The 20,243-nt window shown below is 41.7% G+C and overlaps 2 protein-coding genes across 2 annotated transcripts; one reads left to right on the forward strand and one right to left on the reverse strand.

Annotated features, from left to right (window-relative positions):
• The first annotated feature begins 638 nt into the window (after nucleotides 1–638).
• LOC110050320 (transmembrane protease serine 9-like) lies at nucleotides 639–9,687 on the forward strand. Its single transcript, XM_020756239.2, has 7 exons — nucleotides 639–1,334; nucleotides 1,799–1,849; nucleotides 2,676–2,968; nucleotides 4,038–4,179; nucleotides 4,701–5,492; nucleotides 6,526–7,296; nucleotides 8,341–9,687. Exons 1-7 carry the CDS (start codon nucleotides 1,298–1,300, stop codon nucleotides 9,090–9,092), a joined length of 2,838 nt encoding a protein of 945 aa, XP_020611898.2. The 5' UTR covers nucleotides 639–1,297; the 3' UTR covers nucleotides 9,093–9,687.
• An 873-nt stretch (nucleotides 9,688–10,560) lies between these two features.
• Nucleotides 10,561–20,242, reverse strand: LOC110050263 (uncharacterized). The gene is made up of 2 exons (XM_020756169.2): nucleotides 19,583–20,242; nucleotides 10,561–18,057 (listed from the first exon to the last, which is right to left on the reverse strand). Exons 1-2 carry the CDS (start codon nucleotides 19,688–19,690, stop codon nucleotides 10,615–10,617), a joined length of 7,551 nt encoding a protein of 2,516 aa, XP_020611828.2. The 5' UTR covers nucleotides 19,691–20,242; the 3' UTR covers nucleotides 10,561–10,614.
• Nucleotide 20,243: the final 1 nt, after the last annotated feature.

Below are 20,243 nucleotides of genomic sequence, written 5' to 3' on the forward strand. Positions count from 1 at the left end.
CCTATTCCCAGAATTTCTGCTGGCGTTGGCCATTGATAAATACATATGAGTTATTGACTGAAGAAACGAACGAGCTTGGTCAATAAACATAACAAAGAAGCAAGGATTATTACAGCCTTGCTTCATTTTTATGTTTCTATTTTTTGCTGATCAGATCTTTTACAGATCCCCAATACACCGGCAGAATTTTCGTTTGCGGTCTCTTGCATCATTGTATTTGGTCAATAGAGGATTTATATGGCCTTCGGGGAAATTTTTCTTGCGTGACACAGCGGGCAGTCCCGAGCGTTCTGCCCGCTCGGGTAGCCAATCACAGCGCAGGATTTTGTTCAGCTAATGTGGCATGTAATATGTCAAACTCCAGATTACGTTAAATCGCCGTAAAGTGAGCCTTTTGAAAAACTGATTACAAATTAAAATAGCTGCTTAGGGCAATAGCGCCCGGCCCAGACAGATAGGCTAACTAAATAAGAACATAAAACCACATGAAATGAAGGTCTACATTGGAACACTTTGCAGTTCAGTCAATTAAAATTTCAGGCCGTTTCTCATCTTGGTTAAGATTTTAAACAATTTTCTGCAATCAGTTAAACCCCATCCACAAGCCCTCTAAAATCGGCGAGCACTAAATCGCTCAGCCTTCGCCTCTTTTTTTTTTTTTTTCTCTCGTCCTTCTAATACTGCATCAGGAAGCCTGTTCACAAACTGTTTGAAGAAGTCCCATTGACTGTTCTTCCTTTCATTTTGAAAGCCTTTTTCACGGTTAATTTGTCTCTCTTGGATTACAGTCTAATCCAACGTGAGTTCAAGGCAATTTCGGGCAAAAACAGTAACTACCAAAACTGCCCGAAATTGCCTCCCGTATTGTAATGCAAATGGCAGAAAATTCTAATATTGTCTTTGTTCATTTTACAGAAACAATCAGTGGGTGTCTGTGAAAGCTATGATTCCAGATTTAGTGCAACCTCACCGGTTTATGTTCTGAATCGCTTCTGAACGTTCAGTTTTGCTTAGTCTCTTTTTTATTCAGAAACTTTCCCTAGCAACATTTCAAGAACGTGAGATATTAACTTTTTTAATTGTCTTCAAAGTGAAGTGTCTCACCAAAGGTATTGTATTTCAAACAATCTTTGATTATTTTCCACTTCATTAGTGCACGCATATTTTTCGGTTCGATTTCTGTTTACCTTTAGCAACGTACAAGCAGAGAAGTGGCTTTTTGTTTACAGTACATTCTGCCACTCCAACCGATCACAAGATCAACAGGATTTCACCGTGAATCAGTTTCTCCGTCAAGATGTGGTTTGAAGTTCTGCTCTGCCTCTTCATAAGCGGTAAGTACAATTGGTCTGTAACTCTCTTCTTTGAGGCAGAATGTCCACGCTAGTGTACACTTTCTGAGGTGCTAGTATAGGTGTGTGTTTCCCGTAAACAAAAAACGGCCATAGTGAACTTGGTCTCCATGGTGCGAGGTTGTATACACACTGACGGATCGACCTAGAGATTCCCAGAACGAAGCATAGTTTTGCAGCCGTTCAAACTGGGTCGTGAACGCCGGGTCTAGAGGCTTGAAAACTACTCTATCCTAAAGATTTATGTGTTTCATAGGAACAGTTGCGCCTCGCTTGCATTGGTAATTGCATTGTTAATTAATTACCGCACAGTGAGTTGTGTTAACTGCTGTAGATTCCGGCTGTTTGAACCGACGAAGGAAATCTTATTGTTGCTAAGAATAGATTTTTAAGCTGTTACGGTATCTCTGACACTGCTTATTCTTTTATCAATTATCTGTAATTAGATGCAGGAACGTTTGGAAAAGCCAGAATTTTATTTCCAATCGAATCCTCAGGTGAGAGTAAGTCATGAGTTACATTTTACAAGTCAGCAAACGTAGAGAAGTAAAAGAACTCTTTCAATAGCTGTTCTCTCTCCGAGTTCTCGTTTCTCTCCTTGCTCGTTAGTTGAAGCGCTAGCCTCTCGTGATTTATTCCAGTGTCATTTTGAATAATCCATCAATTCTGTCAAGGTTGTCATTTTAATTTTAACTTGTATCCAACAGCGTTTTCCGTTTTCAACACCTTCAGTGTTTCTACAATGTCGCCCGTCAATTTCATTGGTCGGTTTGGAACTAAAAATCGTTGCTCTACAAGATCCCCCGGCTTGGCCGTTTGCTCCCGCTCAAATTGTGACAATTCTCAACTTATAAAAACAACTACCTGTTTAATGAATCAGTTAGTTTACTTTAGGGTGAATAAAACGTCATAAGGGAATTGTCAGGTTTGTATTTACACACAACTGCCAACGGAAATGCTCGTGGAGTGTTTATTTTGGCACTGCCTTGCTCGATTAATAACCACTTGACATGATCTACCTTGATTCAACACTGAGCATAGAACTGATAGAAACAGCAGCTGTAGATACGAGTAAAAACCAAAACCCTGAACAAGGAGATTGCGGTATTTTTTGTACTGTCTTGCCGCTCATTTATTCCATTATTTGCATAATTAACTGTCTGATTCGTTACATAGATTACGCGAGGGTTCTAAAGACAAGTATTTGGATATAAATTTCTGGTTTCGTGAACAAATTGTCAAAATTTCCCAGAGTCTCTTGGACATCAGGAGACTAATTAAATAAAAACGTAACAAACACGATCGACATTTTTCCCTTTGCAGAATCGTTATGCAACAGTGAACTCGGCATGCAAGCTAACTGGATCCAAGACGCGGCCATTACCGCTTCGTCGATTCGCGACCTTGAACACGATCCTGGGCGAGCACGTCTCCATGGTAACGGAGCGTGGAGGCCGCTGATTCAAAGCGCCGATCAATTTTTGCAGATTCATTTCGACGACGAAACTAACGTGTCAGCGGTGGCCATTCAGGGGCATCCTGAAAACGAGTTCTGGGTGTCGAAGTATTCGTTGTCATTTAGCATGGACGCTAAGCGCTGGGAGGATCATTCTGAGGTATCTAGTATGTGTAACAGAGTTCGCGAGAGGTGTGTTTTCACATGACGTCACGGCAGCCAATATAATTTATAGCCTCTCCAGCGCGTAGGACACGAGCGCTAAAATGCAACGAGGTGTAGCGGGGGAAAGATCAAAACAGTTTTAAAAATTTTTTTCGCCCGCCGCGCTCTCTTTAACGCGTGCTCGACGACGAAAAAAACCTCGTCGAAAAAGAAAAGTTGGTGGGCAGGCTACAAAATAATGAAACGGCGGACGTGTTGGTATGCCAACTGAATCGATTCTGTGGAAGATGAACTATTTTCTTATGTAAACACTTTCTTTGGCTACAATAAATTTGCATGGCTGCTGGCTTCGTGTGTGAAAACGCTCCATAGGCCTTATTCCCAAAAGCCAAAAGCAATCCCTTTCAAATTATTTTAGGTCCCTCCAGGAGGGTATAGAAATAGCCAATCCTTTGCCCGGGATGTTGGTCACGTGGACAGCCCAAGAGGCTTACCGCGAATTTTTATCCTTGACGAAAATATTTACGCATCGCGAATCGTAAGATTAACTGCGAAAGAACTGGGTAACATGTCTAAAAATAACTTGAGATGGATTACCTTTAGAATAACTCTATTACCTTGCATCCTCTCTTGTATAAATCTAAATTAAGCATTTATAGCGGCATCTTTTCTTATTACTTTAAGAAGCAAAAGATTAAATCGCAACTGCCCATTACAAGTCGCGACAAACGCAATGAACTAATCAGAACTCGAGTAATACGTGCTACCGGTGTCGAGCGCAGGAAATCTATTTTGGCTTTACTTCTGATTGGCTGAAAAGAAACACCTCAGCAGACCTGTTTGTATCTGATTAGCTAAACGGCATTGCACAAGACGCAGTTTTTACCCAACGAGAGAGCCAACCAGACGCTGAACTAAAGCAAAGCATGCCAAGTCTTAATTAACAGTTAAGCAAAACGGTTTTTTCCTGAATTTTTTTTCTGTTTTGGTCTCTTATGTTGCCTCGTGTTACATCACACGTTTACTAATAACAATATTTAAAAAGGGACAAGTTTCTTCCCTAGGTTTTTGACGGCAGCAAAAATAAGCACGAGATTACAACATCTCAACTGGAAGAGCCAAAAATGGCGCGGTTTCTGCGAGTCAAGCCAATAGAGTGGCATGGTGACATTGCTCTTAGAGTCGAGATTTATGGCTGCATGCGAGGTGAGCTGTTTATTCCAACTTATTTTTTTGTGGGCTGTAGTCGAGGGTCGTCGGAATACGGTCGGTGAATTCGTGGCCCTTTCGATCGGTATCCCGACTCCGAGAATCCATCGAGCACGCAGTTTAGATGGCGTACTCTTATGACGACAAAATCACGTGCCAACTTTTAGAGACCACGTGCTACTGATTTCTGGTTTTCATTCTAAAGCTCTTGAAGAGCGACCGATTTAGTGGAAAGACAACGTTGCTTGTCCACGTTAAGAGCCTAAAAGACCAAATTATAACAAACAAAATGAACAGGCTCGTGCTACAGAACATCAGTCGTTAGTTATGAAATGTGGTGTTAAGACCTTTGTCGATTTTGTTTGAAATACAGTGATGCAGTCACTTATTTGTAAAAACAATTTACTCTTCTGTTACAAAAGGTGGCACATAAATTTCACCAACATTCTCAAAAATCCTTGTTAATTCCATTCTTATTACACAGAAAAAAAGAACTGATTCTTCTTTAATTTTTTCAGATTTCCCAAAATGCGGAATTCGACGTCAAGAGGAGAATCGCCATTCTCGCCAAAGGCGAATTGTCGGTGGCAGCGAAGCCCGTCCAAACTCCTGGCCATGGCAAGTGGAAATTTTGGTGAATGGTACAAGTCATTGGTGCGGAGGATCACTCATTCATCCGCAGTGGATCATAACAGCAGCGCACTGCGTGGATAAGTTTTACTCCCCCTACCCCAGAGAAATACGCCTCGGGGAACACCACAGTAAAACACTCGAGGGTTACGAGGAGGTTGTTGAGGCCGATAAATCTTATATGCATCCTGGATTTACTCATGATCGCCCAACGTTCATCAGTGCGGGGGATTATGACTTTGCGCTTTATCATCTCAAAAGACCCGCCACTTTTTACAGCCGTGTTAGCCCAGTGTGTCTGCCCGACGAAGACTCCACTATCGCCGAGGATGTCGGCCGAGTCTGCGTCGTGACTGGTTGGGGGCATACCAGTGAGAATGGCAACTTTTCCGATGTCCTGCATGAAAACGAAGTACCTATAGTTTCGTGGGAAGAATGTAACAAAGAGAGGTCATATAACGGGTATATTAAAGAACGCTTCATGTGCGCAGGATATGAGGAAGGAGGGAAGGACGCCTGCCAAGGAGACAGCGGAGGGCCCTTGGTGTGTCAAGATGACGCAGGAAGATGGGTCCTCGCTGGTGTGGTGACTTGGGGAGTGGGATGTGCGAGACCCCTCAAGTTTGGGGTGTACAGTGATGTACGCCGATTCCTCCCCTTCATTGAAAGCACCATATATGGTATGCAATTAATGAGGCTATGATGTTTAATTAAAATCATTGCTATAAAATCACATATTTTCTTGTTTTCGACATAGTTAATGGAGGGGAATGGTTATGAAACCCGACAAATTTCTTTGTTTTATGTTTTTGTTCTCTTTTTTGGCCTTGACCGTGCACAGAACACTTGTTTACTCCGTTCTGAGGAACTAACCAATAGAAACGTTTTGGTTACGTAATTCATACATAGTGTATGAGCGCAGAACAAAAGATTGTGCACCGTCGTGGACCTTCCAACATACATTTTGGCATCTTTGTTTGCTCCTTTGATTTTTGCCGGGCTTCAGAACCATTTCCCTCTAAAAACTATGTTTTCAATTTAGGGTTTTCCGGGAAATCTTTCTAGCAAACTAAATCTTGCCCAGCTTGCTTAAAATACTGACGTTGAAAAATGTAAACAAGTATTAGGGAACTTTGATTTCAGTTGTGACCATATAAAGAAAATAATAAGAAAATAATGTGTTTGAGGTTACAAATGGTCCAGTTTCGAGTTAATCGAGACCGCTGAAATAAAGGACTAAAGACATACATGTAAAAGGTCAGTCTCGATCTGAAGTAAAATTTTCGCAAATACCGGTGAGGCCGTGGAGTGCTTGCTGAAAAGTCTGTACATTGTTTTGACTTGTTTCATCTTTCGTGATAGTCAATGATGGCGGATTCTCCCCTAAATATCACCAACTATCATGAACTACCATGAGCGTGGTCAAATGGGAAATCCCATCATCAATAATCATGGAGAATTTGAAAAGGCTTAAAATGAATGAAAGTTGATGACTGTCGATGATGGTACATGATAGCTGGTGATCAAACTGAAGCGCGTGCTACAACTATCATCGACTATCATGAACTATCACTCGCGGTTTAACCAGGATTTAACACTGTACTGTTTAATGTTTTCTTTATTTGTTCACAACTGAAATCAAATTTGATCAATTTATTGTTTATTTGAAAGTGTAGCTTCGACTAATATGTATATCTGCATTACCCGTGCCAGGTTACCCAGAGTGTGGAGTTCGACCAGTGGCCTCCATTTCCTCCCGCATCGTGGGAGGACGCGAGGCTCGCCCCAACTCCTGGCCGTGGCAAGTCGATCTTCTGGTCAATGGTACTGCTCACTACTGCGGAGGCTCTCTGATTGATCCGTCCTGGATTGTGACGTCAGCGCATTGTTTTTATTTATATACCCAACCGGAGCAGTGGCAAGTCAGGGTTGGAGAACACAACGAGACAAAATTCGAAGGTTACGAAGAAATGATCAATATTGATACGATAACAATTCATCCCGGATTTATACTGGGCAGCGCCGAAGACACTGGCGATTACGATATTGCGATCATCAAACTCAAGCGGCCAGCGGTGTTCCACAAACTGGTGCACTCTATCTGTCTGCCTGAAATGGAAACTCGTTTTGCAACCGGTAAAACCTGTTTTGCCACCGGATGGGGAAAGCAAGACGAAAATGCGGCTGAGTACTCTGACGTTCTTCGCGAAGTGGAGGTGGACCTGGTATCTAAAGAAGTCTGTAACAGCAATATTTCCTACAACGGCCTGCTAAACGAGCGATATTTTTGCGCCGGGTTTCAAGCTGGCGACAAAGACGCGTGCAGTGGTGATAGCGGAGGACCGCTGGCTTGCCAGATTGAGAATGGAAGTTTCGTTTTGACGGGTGTGGTTAGCTGGGGAGAAGGATGCGCTCGAGCTAATAAATATGGCGTGTATTTAGATGTACGGTTCATGTTGCCATTCATTGAGAGCACAATAGACGGTACGTTTCGTACTAATTAGAACATAATACCTTCATTTAGCTGAACCGATCTCAAAACACCTGAATTATGAACAGTTCGTCCAATCTTAATCTCAAGTACTTTGTATAAAATTCTGTTGTGGCGTATAATTCCACTCAATAGTTAATTATTTTAAGAGTGTATGTGCACTGTAATGGCAAACATCTTAAGACTCTTAAGACATAGTTGAAGACGTTCGTAAAGCCTGGTTTTCACTAGCGACGCAAGCACAAGCGCGAACAATAATTCTTATTTCACTGTGAAAACGGCCTTGACGCAGGCATACGCAGAAGCGCAAGCGCAAGCACAAGGATCAATCTTTTTTTTCTCTTGTGCTTGCGCTTATGCTTGTGTTTGCGCTGCAACAAGTGAAAACGAAATATCGCCCAGGGATAACACGAGCGCAAGGATATTTACCACACGTGGTTATGTTTGGCCAGGGAAAATGCTGGATCCAGATATTACCCCACGCCCAAACAGTTTGGAAGGTTCGGATGATTTTGCTTGTGCTTGTGCTTAGGTCGAATTTTGTTTTCACTTGAGTCATTCCTATTACTTGCGTTTGTGCTTGCGTTTGTGCTTGCGCTTGTGCCTGCACTTGTGCTTGCGCTTGTACTTGCGCTTGTGCTTGCGCTTGTGCTTGCGCTTGTGCTTGCGCTTGTGCTTGCGCTTGTGCTTGCGCTTGTGCTTGCGCTTGTGCTTGCGCTTGCGCTTGCGTTTGTACTTGCGTCGCTAGTGAAAACCAGGCTTAAATGACTGGCTAAGGGGCTGTTGCATAAAACTGAAAATCTGATCACCCTTGCTCAAAGCGCATATTTCTCACCGATACTTTGCGTTTCGAAATTAAAACATTATCTTCCTTTATGGGAATCTGAAAAGCCAACATTAAGCATGCCGGCACTGTTATTATAAAAGGTGCAATTGTGTAAGATCAAAGAGGTTTTGCTAAGGTTGTTTTATTCGTTGATTTGCTAGGATTCTTAGTTTTGATTTTGGATAAGAATGTTTTCTTTTATTCCGTGTAGATTATCCAAAATGTGGCACTCGCTTTCTTACCGCGCAAAGTTCTCTCGCGGTCAGCGGAAGCGAGGCTCGGCCCAACTCCTGGCCGTGGCAAGTTGAATTGCTCTTCAATGACACGCATGCGTGTAGCGGTTCTTTAATTGACCAGCGTTGGATCGTGACGTCAGCAGCCTGTGTGAACTCAAGCCATAATCCTGAAAACTGGAATGCACGACTCGGTGAGCACAATAGAACAGTCCTTGAGGGATACGAAGAAACTATCAAGATTGATAACATTTTAACAAGTCCGCTGGGTCACATTACACTGATGAAAATGAAACGTGTTGCAGTTCTTCACCAGCGTGTGACTCCAGTGTGTCTTCCAGAAGAAAATACAACGTTTCCCGTGGGGTCATCGTGTTATGTGAGCGGTTGGAGGTCTAAGAAAAAGGAAGGAAATCCCACAGTTGTGTTAAACGAGGCCCAAGTTGAACTGGCCTCATCGGAGCTGTGTAATACGTCATACGGTGGAATGGTTACCAAGTATGAACACTGTGCTAGTACCCTCCCAGGAAAGGATGAAGTTTGTAATGTCGAGAATGGTACGCCACTTGTTTGTCCGGGGGGAAATGGAACATTTGTACTGGCAGGAGTAGCGTCTTCCGAAGATTGGTGCTCAAACCCTGGACAATATGGCGTCTTTATCGATGTTAAAATGATGCTTTCGTTCATAGAGAGTACCATTGCACCGAAAAAGGAGGCAATTAGTGTTTAGCTACTTTGTTCCATCATATTTTAGTAAAAAGAGACTTCTTCATAACTGTTATTTGGGTCGTCAGCTGCAGTCTAAATTAACCTCCAAAACAACAGCTGCGAAGGGAACTTTAGGGCTTTTCTCCGTTAAAACAAGATTTTGTTGAACCTTTCATTCAAAAACAGGAAAACGCGTTTATTATCAAGGAACTATTGACGTCTTGTACAAAAAAGTAAGCTGTGTCAAAATCTTCATGTATATGCAACTGTCCTTTCACAAGGTTATGGTTTACGTGTTAACGGAGCTTGCAACCTTGAAAAATTCATTTCTTTTACTTTGTATAGTTTGCGAAAACTCTCCAAATCTAGCTTTTGCAAATAATTTGTAAAAACGATACTAACCAAAAAACCTGGTTTACATACATATCATCGTTTGTCTTTTCATTACCATATTAATCGAAACTAAGTCAAGCCTATTTCAGTATGCAGCAAGTGTAAAACACAAAAGCAAGTAAAGAGCAAAATAGACGAGATAAAACAGCAAATATAAACTCGAACACATTCAAGTGCAATGCCATCTTGGAGAAGTACCTTATTAAAATTCTTGTCGATTTGTATCACTTGCATGCATAGACCAGTTTTCTGAGCCGTCGAAAACTGACTCGTTTTGCTCTTACTATGCCACACGATTGGCTTAAAACTTGCACCACTCTTTCATCCAATCAGAAGTAAAAGCAAAACCAATCGTGACTCACTCGCACGCGCTTCCCCGCGGTTTGCGTCAGCTACTTGTAATTACTTCGAGTTTTGAATGGTTCATTGTATTATCTGTTTACTTTAGAGCGGTTTTCAGTTGACTGTCGAAAGTAATCAGGCAATTACTTTGGTTTTGGTTTTGGTTTTACTACGGCCGGTTCAAGTTTGGTTGAGTAGTCTAATTGGTAAGTAATTGGTTTAGTTTGGTTTTACGACACTCAACACTCAACCGCTCTATCTTTTTACTGCAGACTAGAACGGTTTTCAATTGAGTGTCGAAGATAATCAGACAATTACTTTGGTTTTGGTTTTACTACGGCTTGAGATTGGCTAACTGGTATGTAATTGGTTTGGTTTTGGTTTTACGACACTCAACTGAAAACGCCCTATTGGATACGTTTTAAGGCAGAACATTACAGCCTGGCCTAAAGTGGACACCGCTCGCTCTTTCTGATGACCATTGTTCCCCTAGAGGGTAAACCACCAATGATGTCTCTCCAGTTTTCGCTGTTTGAGCTGGCCTCTGTACTGGATGACGTTCACTATTCAGTCGTGTTTAGTAATCTACTGGATATTGATTTATTCAGCGGTTAACGTTATCCATCCTTGAACATTCCGGGACTGCAATTTATAATTTTGCTAATTATATAAGGTCTTTGGCGTTGCTCGTTATGACCAATAATCTCGCCAATTGAAAACTTTCGAACTTAAATTTACCGCTCAATCCGCAGCCATTTGCTTTCTTTTTTGTTTAGTAGTGAAGAGTCTTGCGCTGTAAGTCCGAGCTGTCACGATTCTTGAGTCTCGTCTCCATTTGTTGACTCCTCCGACACACTTTCTGCGCTCTCAGATCTGCTATCTTCGCTAGGTGGTGGAAAGTTCTTCAATCCGTCAAGTCGCTCACGAGCCGTTTTGAGTTTCTCCTCGAGAAGCATTGCTCTCGCCTGGGCCTCAAGCATGTCCGTTTTAGCTGCACCCTGTTCTTGTAGCTTGCTTTTCTGCGCCAAGGTATCGAGATAAGCACTGGTTCCTCTCGGTTTTGCTTCGTATTTCGCAAACGTTCTCGGCGATATTGGCTTTGTGCTTTCTCTGCGAAGATTGTCACGCTCCAACCTTACAGCTTCATACATTGTATTTAAATCTTGGATCTTTTGTTTGCCCTCATCGAGTTCTCTTTGGAGAGTTTTTATGGTATCGACCGCCTTCTCGTCCGCTTCCAAAATCAAGAGCCTTTGCTGCATCATCTTCAGTTTCTGCTCCAGTTCTTTTTTCTCTCGTTGAACTTTCTCCTTATTGTCTTTTAGCATTGCCAACCTCTTGTTCGCTAGCTGAACCTCATTGTTCAGTTGATCCTTCTCCAGCATTGCCTTTTGCAGCTCGGCTGATTTGAGCAATTCCTTGTCTTGAAGTTGGTCTTCAGAATTGTTTATCTCCTCCAGGAGATTGTCATAGGCAATCTTCAAATCTTTGTACAGCTGGCGAGTGGCGGAAATCTCCAACCTCAGTTTCTCGTTTTCTGCTTTTTCTTTCATCGAACTCGACTCGAGCTCAGGAATCTTTTGTCTCAACGCGTCGAGGTCCTCTTGCACTTCCTCATGCTTGTTCATCAAAGTCAGAAATTCAGTTGCCTTTGCACTCATTTCTTTAGTTGCCGCTGAAAGTTCGTTTTCAAGCTCGCCGTTTTCTCTTTGTAATTTCTTTATTGTTTCATTTTTCTCTCGGAGTTCTTTTGCGTCTATATCACGGTCGTGCTTGTCTTCTCTCAGCCGACTTTGCAGCTGTTGCAACTCCTTTCTCAGTTTGCCATTTTGCTCTTTTGCTTCTTTGACCGAGAGATTTGCCTTTGCTTGTTCTCTGGCAGAATTGTATAATTCCTCCTCCAGCGACGAAATCTTGTTCTTGCTAGATTGCAAGTCCCTTAGCAGCTCGTCTTTGTTACTGGCGTTTGATTGCTTCGTGCTCTCTAACTCAGAAACGCTCCTCAACGCCTCCAATAATTCCTTTTTCTGAGAGTCCAACTTGCCTTGACTATTTTCCAAGGAGTTTTCAAGCTGTGAATTCTTTTGTTGAATCTCTGCTAGTTGACTCTCTAAATGGTTAATCATTTCTTTGTAAGTGGCATTGCATTCTTCCAATCCGAACACGGTGTTTTGGGTGGAGTTTAACTCTGATTCAATTTCGTTCATGGTTTTGGAAACCGTCTGCAATTCATTTCGGTCGAGTTCAGTTTTGCGCAACGACTCTTCGAGCTCGGTTATTCGACTATCCTTCCATGCGATTTCTTTTTCCAAAGAATCTTTCACTGTAAGGTAGGTGTTGTTTTCTTGTTCCAGCTCGAGAATCTTCTCTTTCAAGCTAGTATTCTTGTTTTCAGCGTCTTCTTTTTCAAGTGCAATGTTAGAATAAGCGTTCTCCAGCTCAATTAATTTCTTATGGCTGACGAAGTCTGGCTCCATTTTGTTCGTGGGTGTCTGTGGTTTTTTCACGGGTGAACTTTTAGGAGTATGAACTTCATTCAGTTTGCGCTGCAGTCTGTCGTTCTCATGTTTTAAAGCCTCTATCTGGATTTCCTGCTCTGAGCACTGCCTCTTCATTTTATTGAGCTCATCTTTAAGACTTTGTTTACCTTCATCAGACACGGCGTTTTTGGCCTGGAGTGCTGCGATAACGGGACCTTGCGACATAAGTTCATTGTTCAGTTTCTTGATCTCTTTCTGAGCGTTTTGGAGTTGCGTTCTGTGCTCACTGGCGCTCGCTTTAAGCTCAGTTAGGTCCGTCTGCAACTTTTTGTTTCGCTCCTTCAACTTTGAAACGCTGTGATCTAGCTCCGAGATCCGATTATCCTTTTCTTGGATAAAACCGTTAAGCTTTTGCGCTTCTTGATCAAAAGCTTCTTGTGCTTGTTTGTTTTTTAAAACTGCTCTTCTCAGATCCCCTTCCAAATTCGTTTTCGTATTTTCCAAGAGGAGAACTTGTGCGTCTTTTTCCGTCAATGCTTTTTTGTAATCTTTTACTCCGCCTTTGAATTGTGAAATATCCTTCATAAGGCTGTCGTAGTCTTCTCTGGCTTCCGTCAACTTGTGACGCTCATTTTCCAGCCCTTCTCTCAAGGCAGCAATTTCCCTTTGTTTCTGTTGGATCTGCAGTTGCAGTTCTTTTATCATCTTCTGGTGTTGTGCTCCGCTTTTGCGGAGCTCGTCATTTTCTTCACTAAAGTCCTTCTCTCTAGTTTCATATTCTGCTATGATTTTCTTCAACTGGAAATTCTCATGGTCGAGCTCTCTGTTGTTCTTTAAAGTCGAGTTCATCAAGGCGTGGGCCGAAGACAGCTCGTCTCTTAGTGCCTCAATGTCCTTCTCCAAGTATTTCTTTTCGGACTTAACTGTATCTACAACAGTCTCATTGCCTTCAGCTGTCCTTGCACTGTGGTCCCATTTAGTTTGTAGTTCCTGGAGCTTGCATTGAACCTCAAGAAGCTCGTCCTCGGCTTTCCTGAGCTTTCCTCGTTCTTCCTTCATTTCTTCAGCCAGAAGAGTTTTGGCAGCTTCCAGTTGGTCGTTTTGTGCTTGAAGCTGAGGTACTTTCCCCTCCGTCATCTCCAACTGATCCATCGCTCTGTTTAATTCCTCTTTAGATTTCAACAAGTCAGCTTTCATTTTGTCGACCTTGTTCTGGGACTCATCGTTTCGCGCTTTCAAAACATTTTCCTTGTCTTTCAAGGCGAGCAAGTTGTTTTCCAATTGGGAGCTCTTAATCTTTACCTTCGCAAGCCGATCTTGTAAACTATGTTCGCTTGCGATGCTTTTCTGAAGATTTTCTTCCGTTTCTTTGAGGCTTTCTTTCAATCGCGTTAACTCCGATTCTCCATCCTCGAATTCATCTTCGTCGTATAAGCTACTCTGCAGTGGAGCAGACTGAACAATCACCTGGTTGTCTTGAATGGACTCGAGCTCGATTTTCAACCTTTTCAATAAATCTTTTGTTTGATCCAATTCTTCCCTTAATGTATTATTTTCAGTTCTCAAGCCTCCTAACTCATTTTCCTTGATCCCCAAATCTTTCTTGCTTTGTAACATTTCTCCTTGAAGTTCTGCAATTTGGTTCTCAGCAATAGCACGATCCTCACGTTGCTTGGAAATGGTGTTTTCCAATCTTTTCTCTTTCTTTCTTAGTTCATCTTTCTCGTTGTGCACCTTCACCAATTCTTCATTGATTGACTCAATCTCCGACATCTTCAACTGAAGCTCCTCTTGCGCCATCTGTTCGGTCTTCGTAGCTTTCTGCAGTCGGTCCTTGAGATTTGAAAGACTCCTCTGCTGTGTGATGATTTCTTCTTGAAGCTGTTGATGTCCTCCTCGAAGCTTCTCGCACTCACCGATTGCGCTGGTCAGATTGCTCCTCAACTCCACGGATTTTTCTTCCAAATGTGCCTTTGCAGATTTTAACTCTTCTATCTGGCAATTTTTCAGTTCATTTTCCTTCACGGCTGCATCCAAAAGAACCTTTTGTTCCACGCATTGCTTGCTGAGCTTCAGTATCTCGTTCCGATTTGTATCCCCTCTGTTTGTTGCGTCTTCTAACTGACTTTGCAGAACAAAGTTGTCTCTCTGCTCGTTCTCGTATTTGAGTTCTAAGTCTGATATCTTTCTGTTCACTTCAAGTACCTCTTCACGTAGGGCCCTTCTTTCCTTGTCGCACAGTTCATGTGCTACCTTTAGATCTTCAAGGATTCTTTGAGACTTTGAATTTTCGAACTGAGAGTCGAGGCAATCTTGCCGAGACATTTTGAGGTCATGATCCAGTTTTGAGATTTTGGCCTTATTGTTCTCGATCTCTTTCTCAAGAATGGCTTGCCGTTCTCTGCCTTGTTCTAATAACATCTCAAAGTGCTGCTGATGAGGACGATTTTCCTGTTCTTTGTCTTTGTCGTCTCGTTCTTTTACGAGAGCATCAACAGTGGTCTCATACTGGCTCAGCTTACATTTCAAGGAAGTTACTTCGTCTTGAGCACCTTTCAGCTTTGACTCGCTGGACTCGTGATAGAATGCTGTGGTTTGTAATTCCTTTTTCAGCGCGAGGATTTTATCTTCCATGGAATCCTTCAAGGTTTTGAGCTGCTCCACATGACTGTCCTTTTCAGTCATCTCAACCCTGTAGCTCTCCGCGATTCTTTCTTTTTCTCGAACTTGGTTATGAGCTCGCAGTAGGTCCTCTTGAATTTTCTGAATTTTCTTCTCTGCAGCCTGTAAATCCACTTTCAAACGCTCTTTTTCTCGAGTTGCTGATCCCAGTTGAAGATGAAGGTTATTCAATTTCGCTGTTTGGCCTCCTAGATGGGCGTTGAGGCGTGTGTTCTCTTCATTTACATCACAAATTTCCTTCTCAAAGAGACTTAATTTCGCCTTTTGCTCTTCGATCTTCCTGGCGAGCCTATTGTTTTCATCCAAAGCGAATTCCTGGGACATTTTCCTTGTGATCAAATCGTTTTTCACTTTATTCAATTCGGCCTGCAAGCCTTTGATTGTACCCTGGACGTCTTCATAGTCTTTCGTCTTTTGCTCCAAGTTGGACTGAGCATATTCTAGCATTTTTCCGCTCTCAGTGGCGACGATTTCCAGCTTCATCAACTCATCCCTCTGGTTAACGATCTCAATGTTTGCCTCAACAGATTTTTCTTTTAGTTCTTCATTCTGTCTTTTCAAAGATTCAATCTGTACCTCGTATTTGGTGATCTTGCTCCATAAATCCTGAAGCTCTTGCTCGCATTGAGTTCTTGTCTTGCCGGATTCGTCCAGATCCTGTTGCATTTCAATTATCTTTTCTTCCATTTCCATTCGCCTTCTGATTGCTTGATCCCTTGAAGTCATAACTTCGCCCATTTGGTGTTTCAATAAGTTTGATTTCTCCTCAAGATCGTCAACCTTGGAACGAAGTTCTTCTTTTTCTTTGGCATGGGTTCCACTCTGCAACTCCAATGCTGCAATTTTAGAGCGATATGAAGCAATGTCTGTTTCCTTGTAGACGAACTTGTTACGTTCTTCCTGCAGAGTCTTCACCAGATTGTTTTCCTTCTCCCTGTTTTCCTTCAGATTAGATTCCATTGTCTCAATTTTCTTTTTGGCCACTGACAAGTCGATCTCAAGGCTACCTTTCTCTTGCATTGTGTTTTCGCATAGGTCTGTTAGACGGGTGATCTCTTCCTCGCTACTTTTCAACTTCAAGGCAAGTCTTTTTAGCTCTTCTTTGCTTGTTTCATTTAGCGAATCCTTATAGGACAACTCGGTTCTCAGTGTACCCAAGTCAGTTTCCAGAGAACTTATCTCGTCCTTCAGCCGCTCAACGACTAGCTCCTTCTCTGCCACTTGTTGTCTAAGACCCTCGCACTCTCTTTGAAGCTCCTCCATTTGCCTCTGTATAGTGCTTTCCTCGTCATCTTTTCTTCTCGCATTCGTATTGCTCTCGTAAAGTTCCAGTTCCAGATGGGACTTAGTTTTGGACGCTTCTTCCAAGTCTTCCTCCATCCTTGTCAGTCGTTGTATATTCAAAGACATTTCATGTTCTTTCTCCCTGATGCCTTGCTCAGCCATCTTGACCTTCGACTGTAGATCAGCAATGGTTTTATTAGCTGCTTGAAGTTTTTGGATTAGGTCTTCTTTTTCATTCTCGGCCATCTTAAAATCCACTTGCATATCTGCCATGTCCCTTTGAGTCTGTAAGAGGTCATCTTCGATTTCTTGGTTTTCCTTTTTGTATTGCTCGTGCAGCTCTTGAATTGCGGTGTATTTTTCACTGAGTTCGTGATATTTCAACTCCATGTTTGCAGTCATGGCCTTCAGCTCAGCAATAGTCGTATCTTTAATTGCGAGGTCCTGTTTGTAAGCGTCTTGGCTTGCCCTGTCTTCTGAAAGGTTTTTCTGAAAAGTTGTGTAGACTTTCTGTAAATTTAAGAATTGTTCTCTCTCTTTCTCAAGTTCTTCTCTAAGCTGAGATCTTTGTGCTTCACTGATGTTCGTTTGGACTTCCATTTTATGCATTTCCTCGCGAGTTTCTTTTAGCTTCATCTCCAGATCTTTGTTTTCTTTCTCTTTCCTTTGAAGTGTAAAGCGAATTTCTGTCGACTGCCTCTTGGCTTGTTGTAGAAGTGTATTAGCATCCATTCGTTCATCCTTAGGGTTCTGGACATTCACAGAGTGCGACTCTAACTCTGCAATTTTGTCTAGTGATTCTTTTAGCTGCAAGTTGAGCTCTTCATTTTGTGATAGACTGCGACATAATTCGGCTTCTTTTTCAGAAAGCTTGCGACTCACCATGGACATACCGGCCTCTAAGTCCTGATTCTGTTGTAAAAGATCTATTGTATCCGCTGGTGATTCCAATTCCGTTTTGAGAGACTCCGAATTAGATAGGTCATCGGACTCGTTGTCTCTCTCCTTTTTAAGATCACGAATCATCATTTCGAGGTCTCTTATTCGCTCCTTGGAATAAAAGCTTTTGACTTTCAAGTCGTTTAAATCACCCTCTGAGCTTGTTAACCTCATTTGTGTCTCAGATAACAGTTGGTCAAGTCTTGCCTTGTCTTGTCGGGTAATATCCGAGCTTTCTTTTAACTCAGCAAGCTGAGTTTTATTGGCCTTTAGTTCCCCGTTACAAGCATCAAACTTTCCTTTATAAATCTTAACTTCGTTTTCTAATCCAGAACAGTTTTCTCGATACATTTGAAGTTGATTTCGGATGGCGTCTAGTTTCTGCAATAGAGAGCAATTTTCCAGCCCACTTTTCTGCATTTCCTGAAATCCTTCTTCCGCCTGCATTGCCGCTATCTTTTTTGCAGCCTCATGTAAATCATGTTTCAGCGCCTGATTCTCTTCCTGAAACATTTTACAACGCTCCTGACAGTCTTGAAGGTCTTGCCTTGCTCGGGATAGTTCAGTGCTCAATTCCACAATATCATCGTTACCATTTCCATTGGACAAGTTAAGACTTACCAGGTCCCTCTTCAAAGCTTGCAATTCTTTATCTAACTCTTCTTTTTCTTCTTGTAGCTTTTTTATGATACTGTTTTTCATCTCCTGGTTACCGCTGTTCCAGCTTTCGATCTCCGTACATCTCTGTTGGCTCCTAAGCAGGTCTTCTTGGTATCTTTTGCCATTCTCTCGCGCCTCTACAACTTTGTCCTTCAGTCTCATGTTTTGTTCGGTGAGCTCTTTGATTCGCATTTCCAGATTGTTAACCTGCAAATTATAGTAGAAAGAACAGTTAAGATTACCATTTCTTCATTGTGCAGGTTATCATGCAACAGTTTTTTTAACGGATGGGAGTGGACCCTAATCGTACGAATTCCGTACTCCTTAGCTTTTGACAGTTACTAACAGGCTTATATACCCTTATATTTAACAATGCAATTATGAGCTCGAGAATTCTTTCGCATGATGCAGTAAAAACTCGCGTGTAAGAACCTAGTGGTTTAAGAACCTGCTGTCAGAAATTTGTCATTTTAAAACCCCAAAATATAAGAACTTGTTTAGCCCAGCAATTATTACGCAGGTTCTTATACGTGGGTTAACAGTTAAATAATGAACGCTTGTCGTAGAGGCAAGAGTACCATCCTGTAATCCGTTGTGTTAGGCTTATCACTATACAATTGTGAATAAGTACTGTATATTTGGAGACCAAACCCAAGTTTATTGATTTTTCTGGTAATCAACTATGTCTCCTTCATAGAAATTACGAACCTAATAAGAACCTACTTAGCCTAACTTAGCCAATAGCTACCCCAGAATAAAAGAACGTATTTTGCCAGACTTGAAGGTTCTTACACGTGGATTTTAACTGTAGTCAACTATTACGCAAAGAAATTGAGAGCGAGTAATCTAATTGTTTTACTATAAAACAAAACATTATCTAAATCCTCTTCACATACAGTTCGAAAACGCGAAGAAGCGGCCGCCATTTTCTTAACAACCGCACACTGCTATGCTACTCAGTACCTACAACAGAATACATAGCGAGTAGTGTAGCCATTAAAAGAACGGGATTCGTGATAGAAAGCTAGTAGATTTTTACTTCGATTTTTATTAAAAGTAAAAAAAAAAATGATATCCTAACTTTGAGATCTCGAGTGGTAAGAGTATTTATTATTATTATTTTGTTATTTCTTTATTTATAACTCCTGATTTAAGGGCATTAGACGAGCGTCCAAAATAGTTTTGGTGGGATGCAAAACTAGAAATTTGACGGAGTGGGATTCGAGATGAAATAGCCATGTCGGAAAGCAAAATATGCTATATTGGTAGCCAACATGATACGTGGGAAAATATTGAAGCATTCTGCCATAGAACACTTGGCACGAGAATTCTGAGAGGCGCGGGACGACGGGACGGGACAAACATTAAAGGCATAAGGCTGGAATGAAAAATCCAATTTTGCACCCTCCTAGACCTGTTTGTAAACATATGATGAAAGCGTGTTTTAAAACGACTGTTGATTTTAATTCATCACAGATCACTGAAAACAAGCAAGGATTGCGTTCTGACTCGACAAAGGCTACATTAGCAACTAGGCTTTGCGAAATATCGAAAACAGGTTGAAAAACTCGACTGCAAGTTTTTTTTTGTAAAGTCTTGCTCAAGAATGAAATGCCTTAACTCTTCGTGTGAAGTCTGTGATAAGCAAATCTTTTGTGTTGGATAGTAACTGGAAATATAATTTGTGTGCCGTAAAACAAGGCTGGAAAAAAAGTATGTTTATCTCACTCACCTTATCGTCATCATTATCGTGCCACTTTTGCAAGGTTTTCTGTCCATGGCTTCCTTCATCCACAAATAAAACGTTGTTATTGACCAGCTCTCGATGCGTGTCAGCCATGTTCAAATCTGGCCGTTCGTTTTACAGTTTGAAAAAAGTGTATATGCGTCCGGTGTTTATGGTAGGTTTTAACCCGCCATGAAATACAAACACGCGCGAAAATGCACTTTCCAAAATTAACACTCCTCTAACAACTTTGTCACATTCTTGTATCTCCACTTGAAACCTCACACTTTTCACAGGCAGCGACGTCAAACAATTCGTTTTGAAGTTATCGGTTTGAAGGCGTACTATTGTGTTAGTGGAATCTTGTTGGTAATGACATGCAAAAGTGCCTGCTACTACACAATGCGTGTTTATAGGAATCGATCGATACGATATCTCATGGGAGTTAAGCGGGAAAACAAAGACCTGTATTGTTTTCTTCTTAAGTTATTTGTGTTGACTGGACACGTTTTACAATTCAATAACAGAGGTTGACTCTCGAAGGGACATTTTTTTTTTTTAGGCTTAGTCGTTTTCCAGTTGATCTATGACAAGAATCAAATATTCGTTCTTTTCTTAAATTTGTTGAAGTGTCCCCGTAAACCGAATTTTGCATGCTTCGAATATC

Source organism: Orbicella faveolata, unplaced genomic scaffold, assembly GCF_042242905.1.
Source record: "Orbicella faveolata isolate gen_17 unplaced genomic scaffold, um_ofav_v1 contig_25, whole genome shotgun sequence".
NCBI classification, from domain to species: Eukaryota; Metazoa; Cnidaria; class Anthozoa; order Scleractinia; family Merulinidae; genus Orbicella; species Orbicella faveolata.

Excerpts from the sequence above, each read along its gene's own strand:
- LOC110050263 (XM_020756169.2), bottom strand. The coding sequence starts at position 19,690 with ATGGCTGACACGCATCGAGAGCTGGTCAATAACAACGTTTTATTTGTG. Across the intron at positions 18,058-19,582 it reads ACGATAATGATGACGATAAG|GTTAACAATCTGGAAATGCG; the intron begins GTGAGTGAGATA and ends TATAATTTGCAG.
- LOC110050320 (XM_020756239.2), top strand. The coding sequence starts at position 1,298 with ATGTGGTTTGAAGTTCTGCTCTGCCTCTTCATAAGCG. Across the intron at positions 1,335-1,798 it reads GCTCTGCCTCTTCATAAGCG|ATGCAGGAACGTTTGGAAAA; the intron begins GTAAGTACAATT and ends ATCTGTAATTAG. Across the intron at positions 7,297-8,340 it reads CATTGAGAGCACAATAGACG|ATTATCCAAAATGTGGCACT; the intron begins GTACGTTTCGTA and ends TATTCCGTGTAG.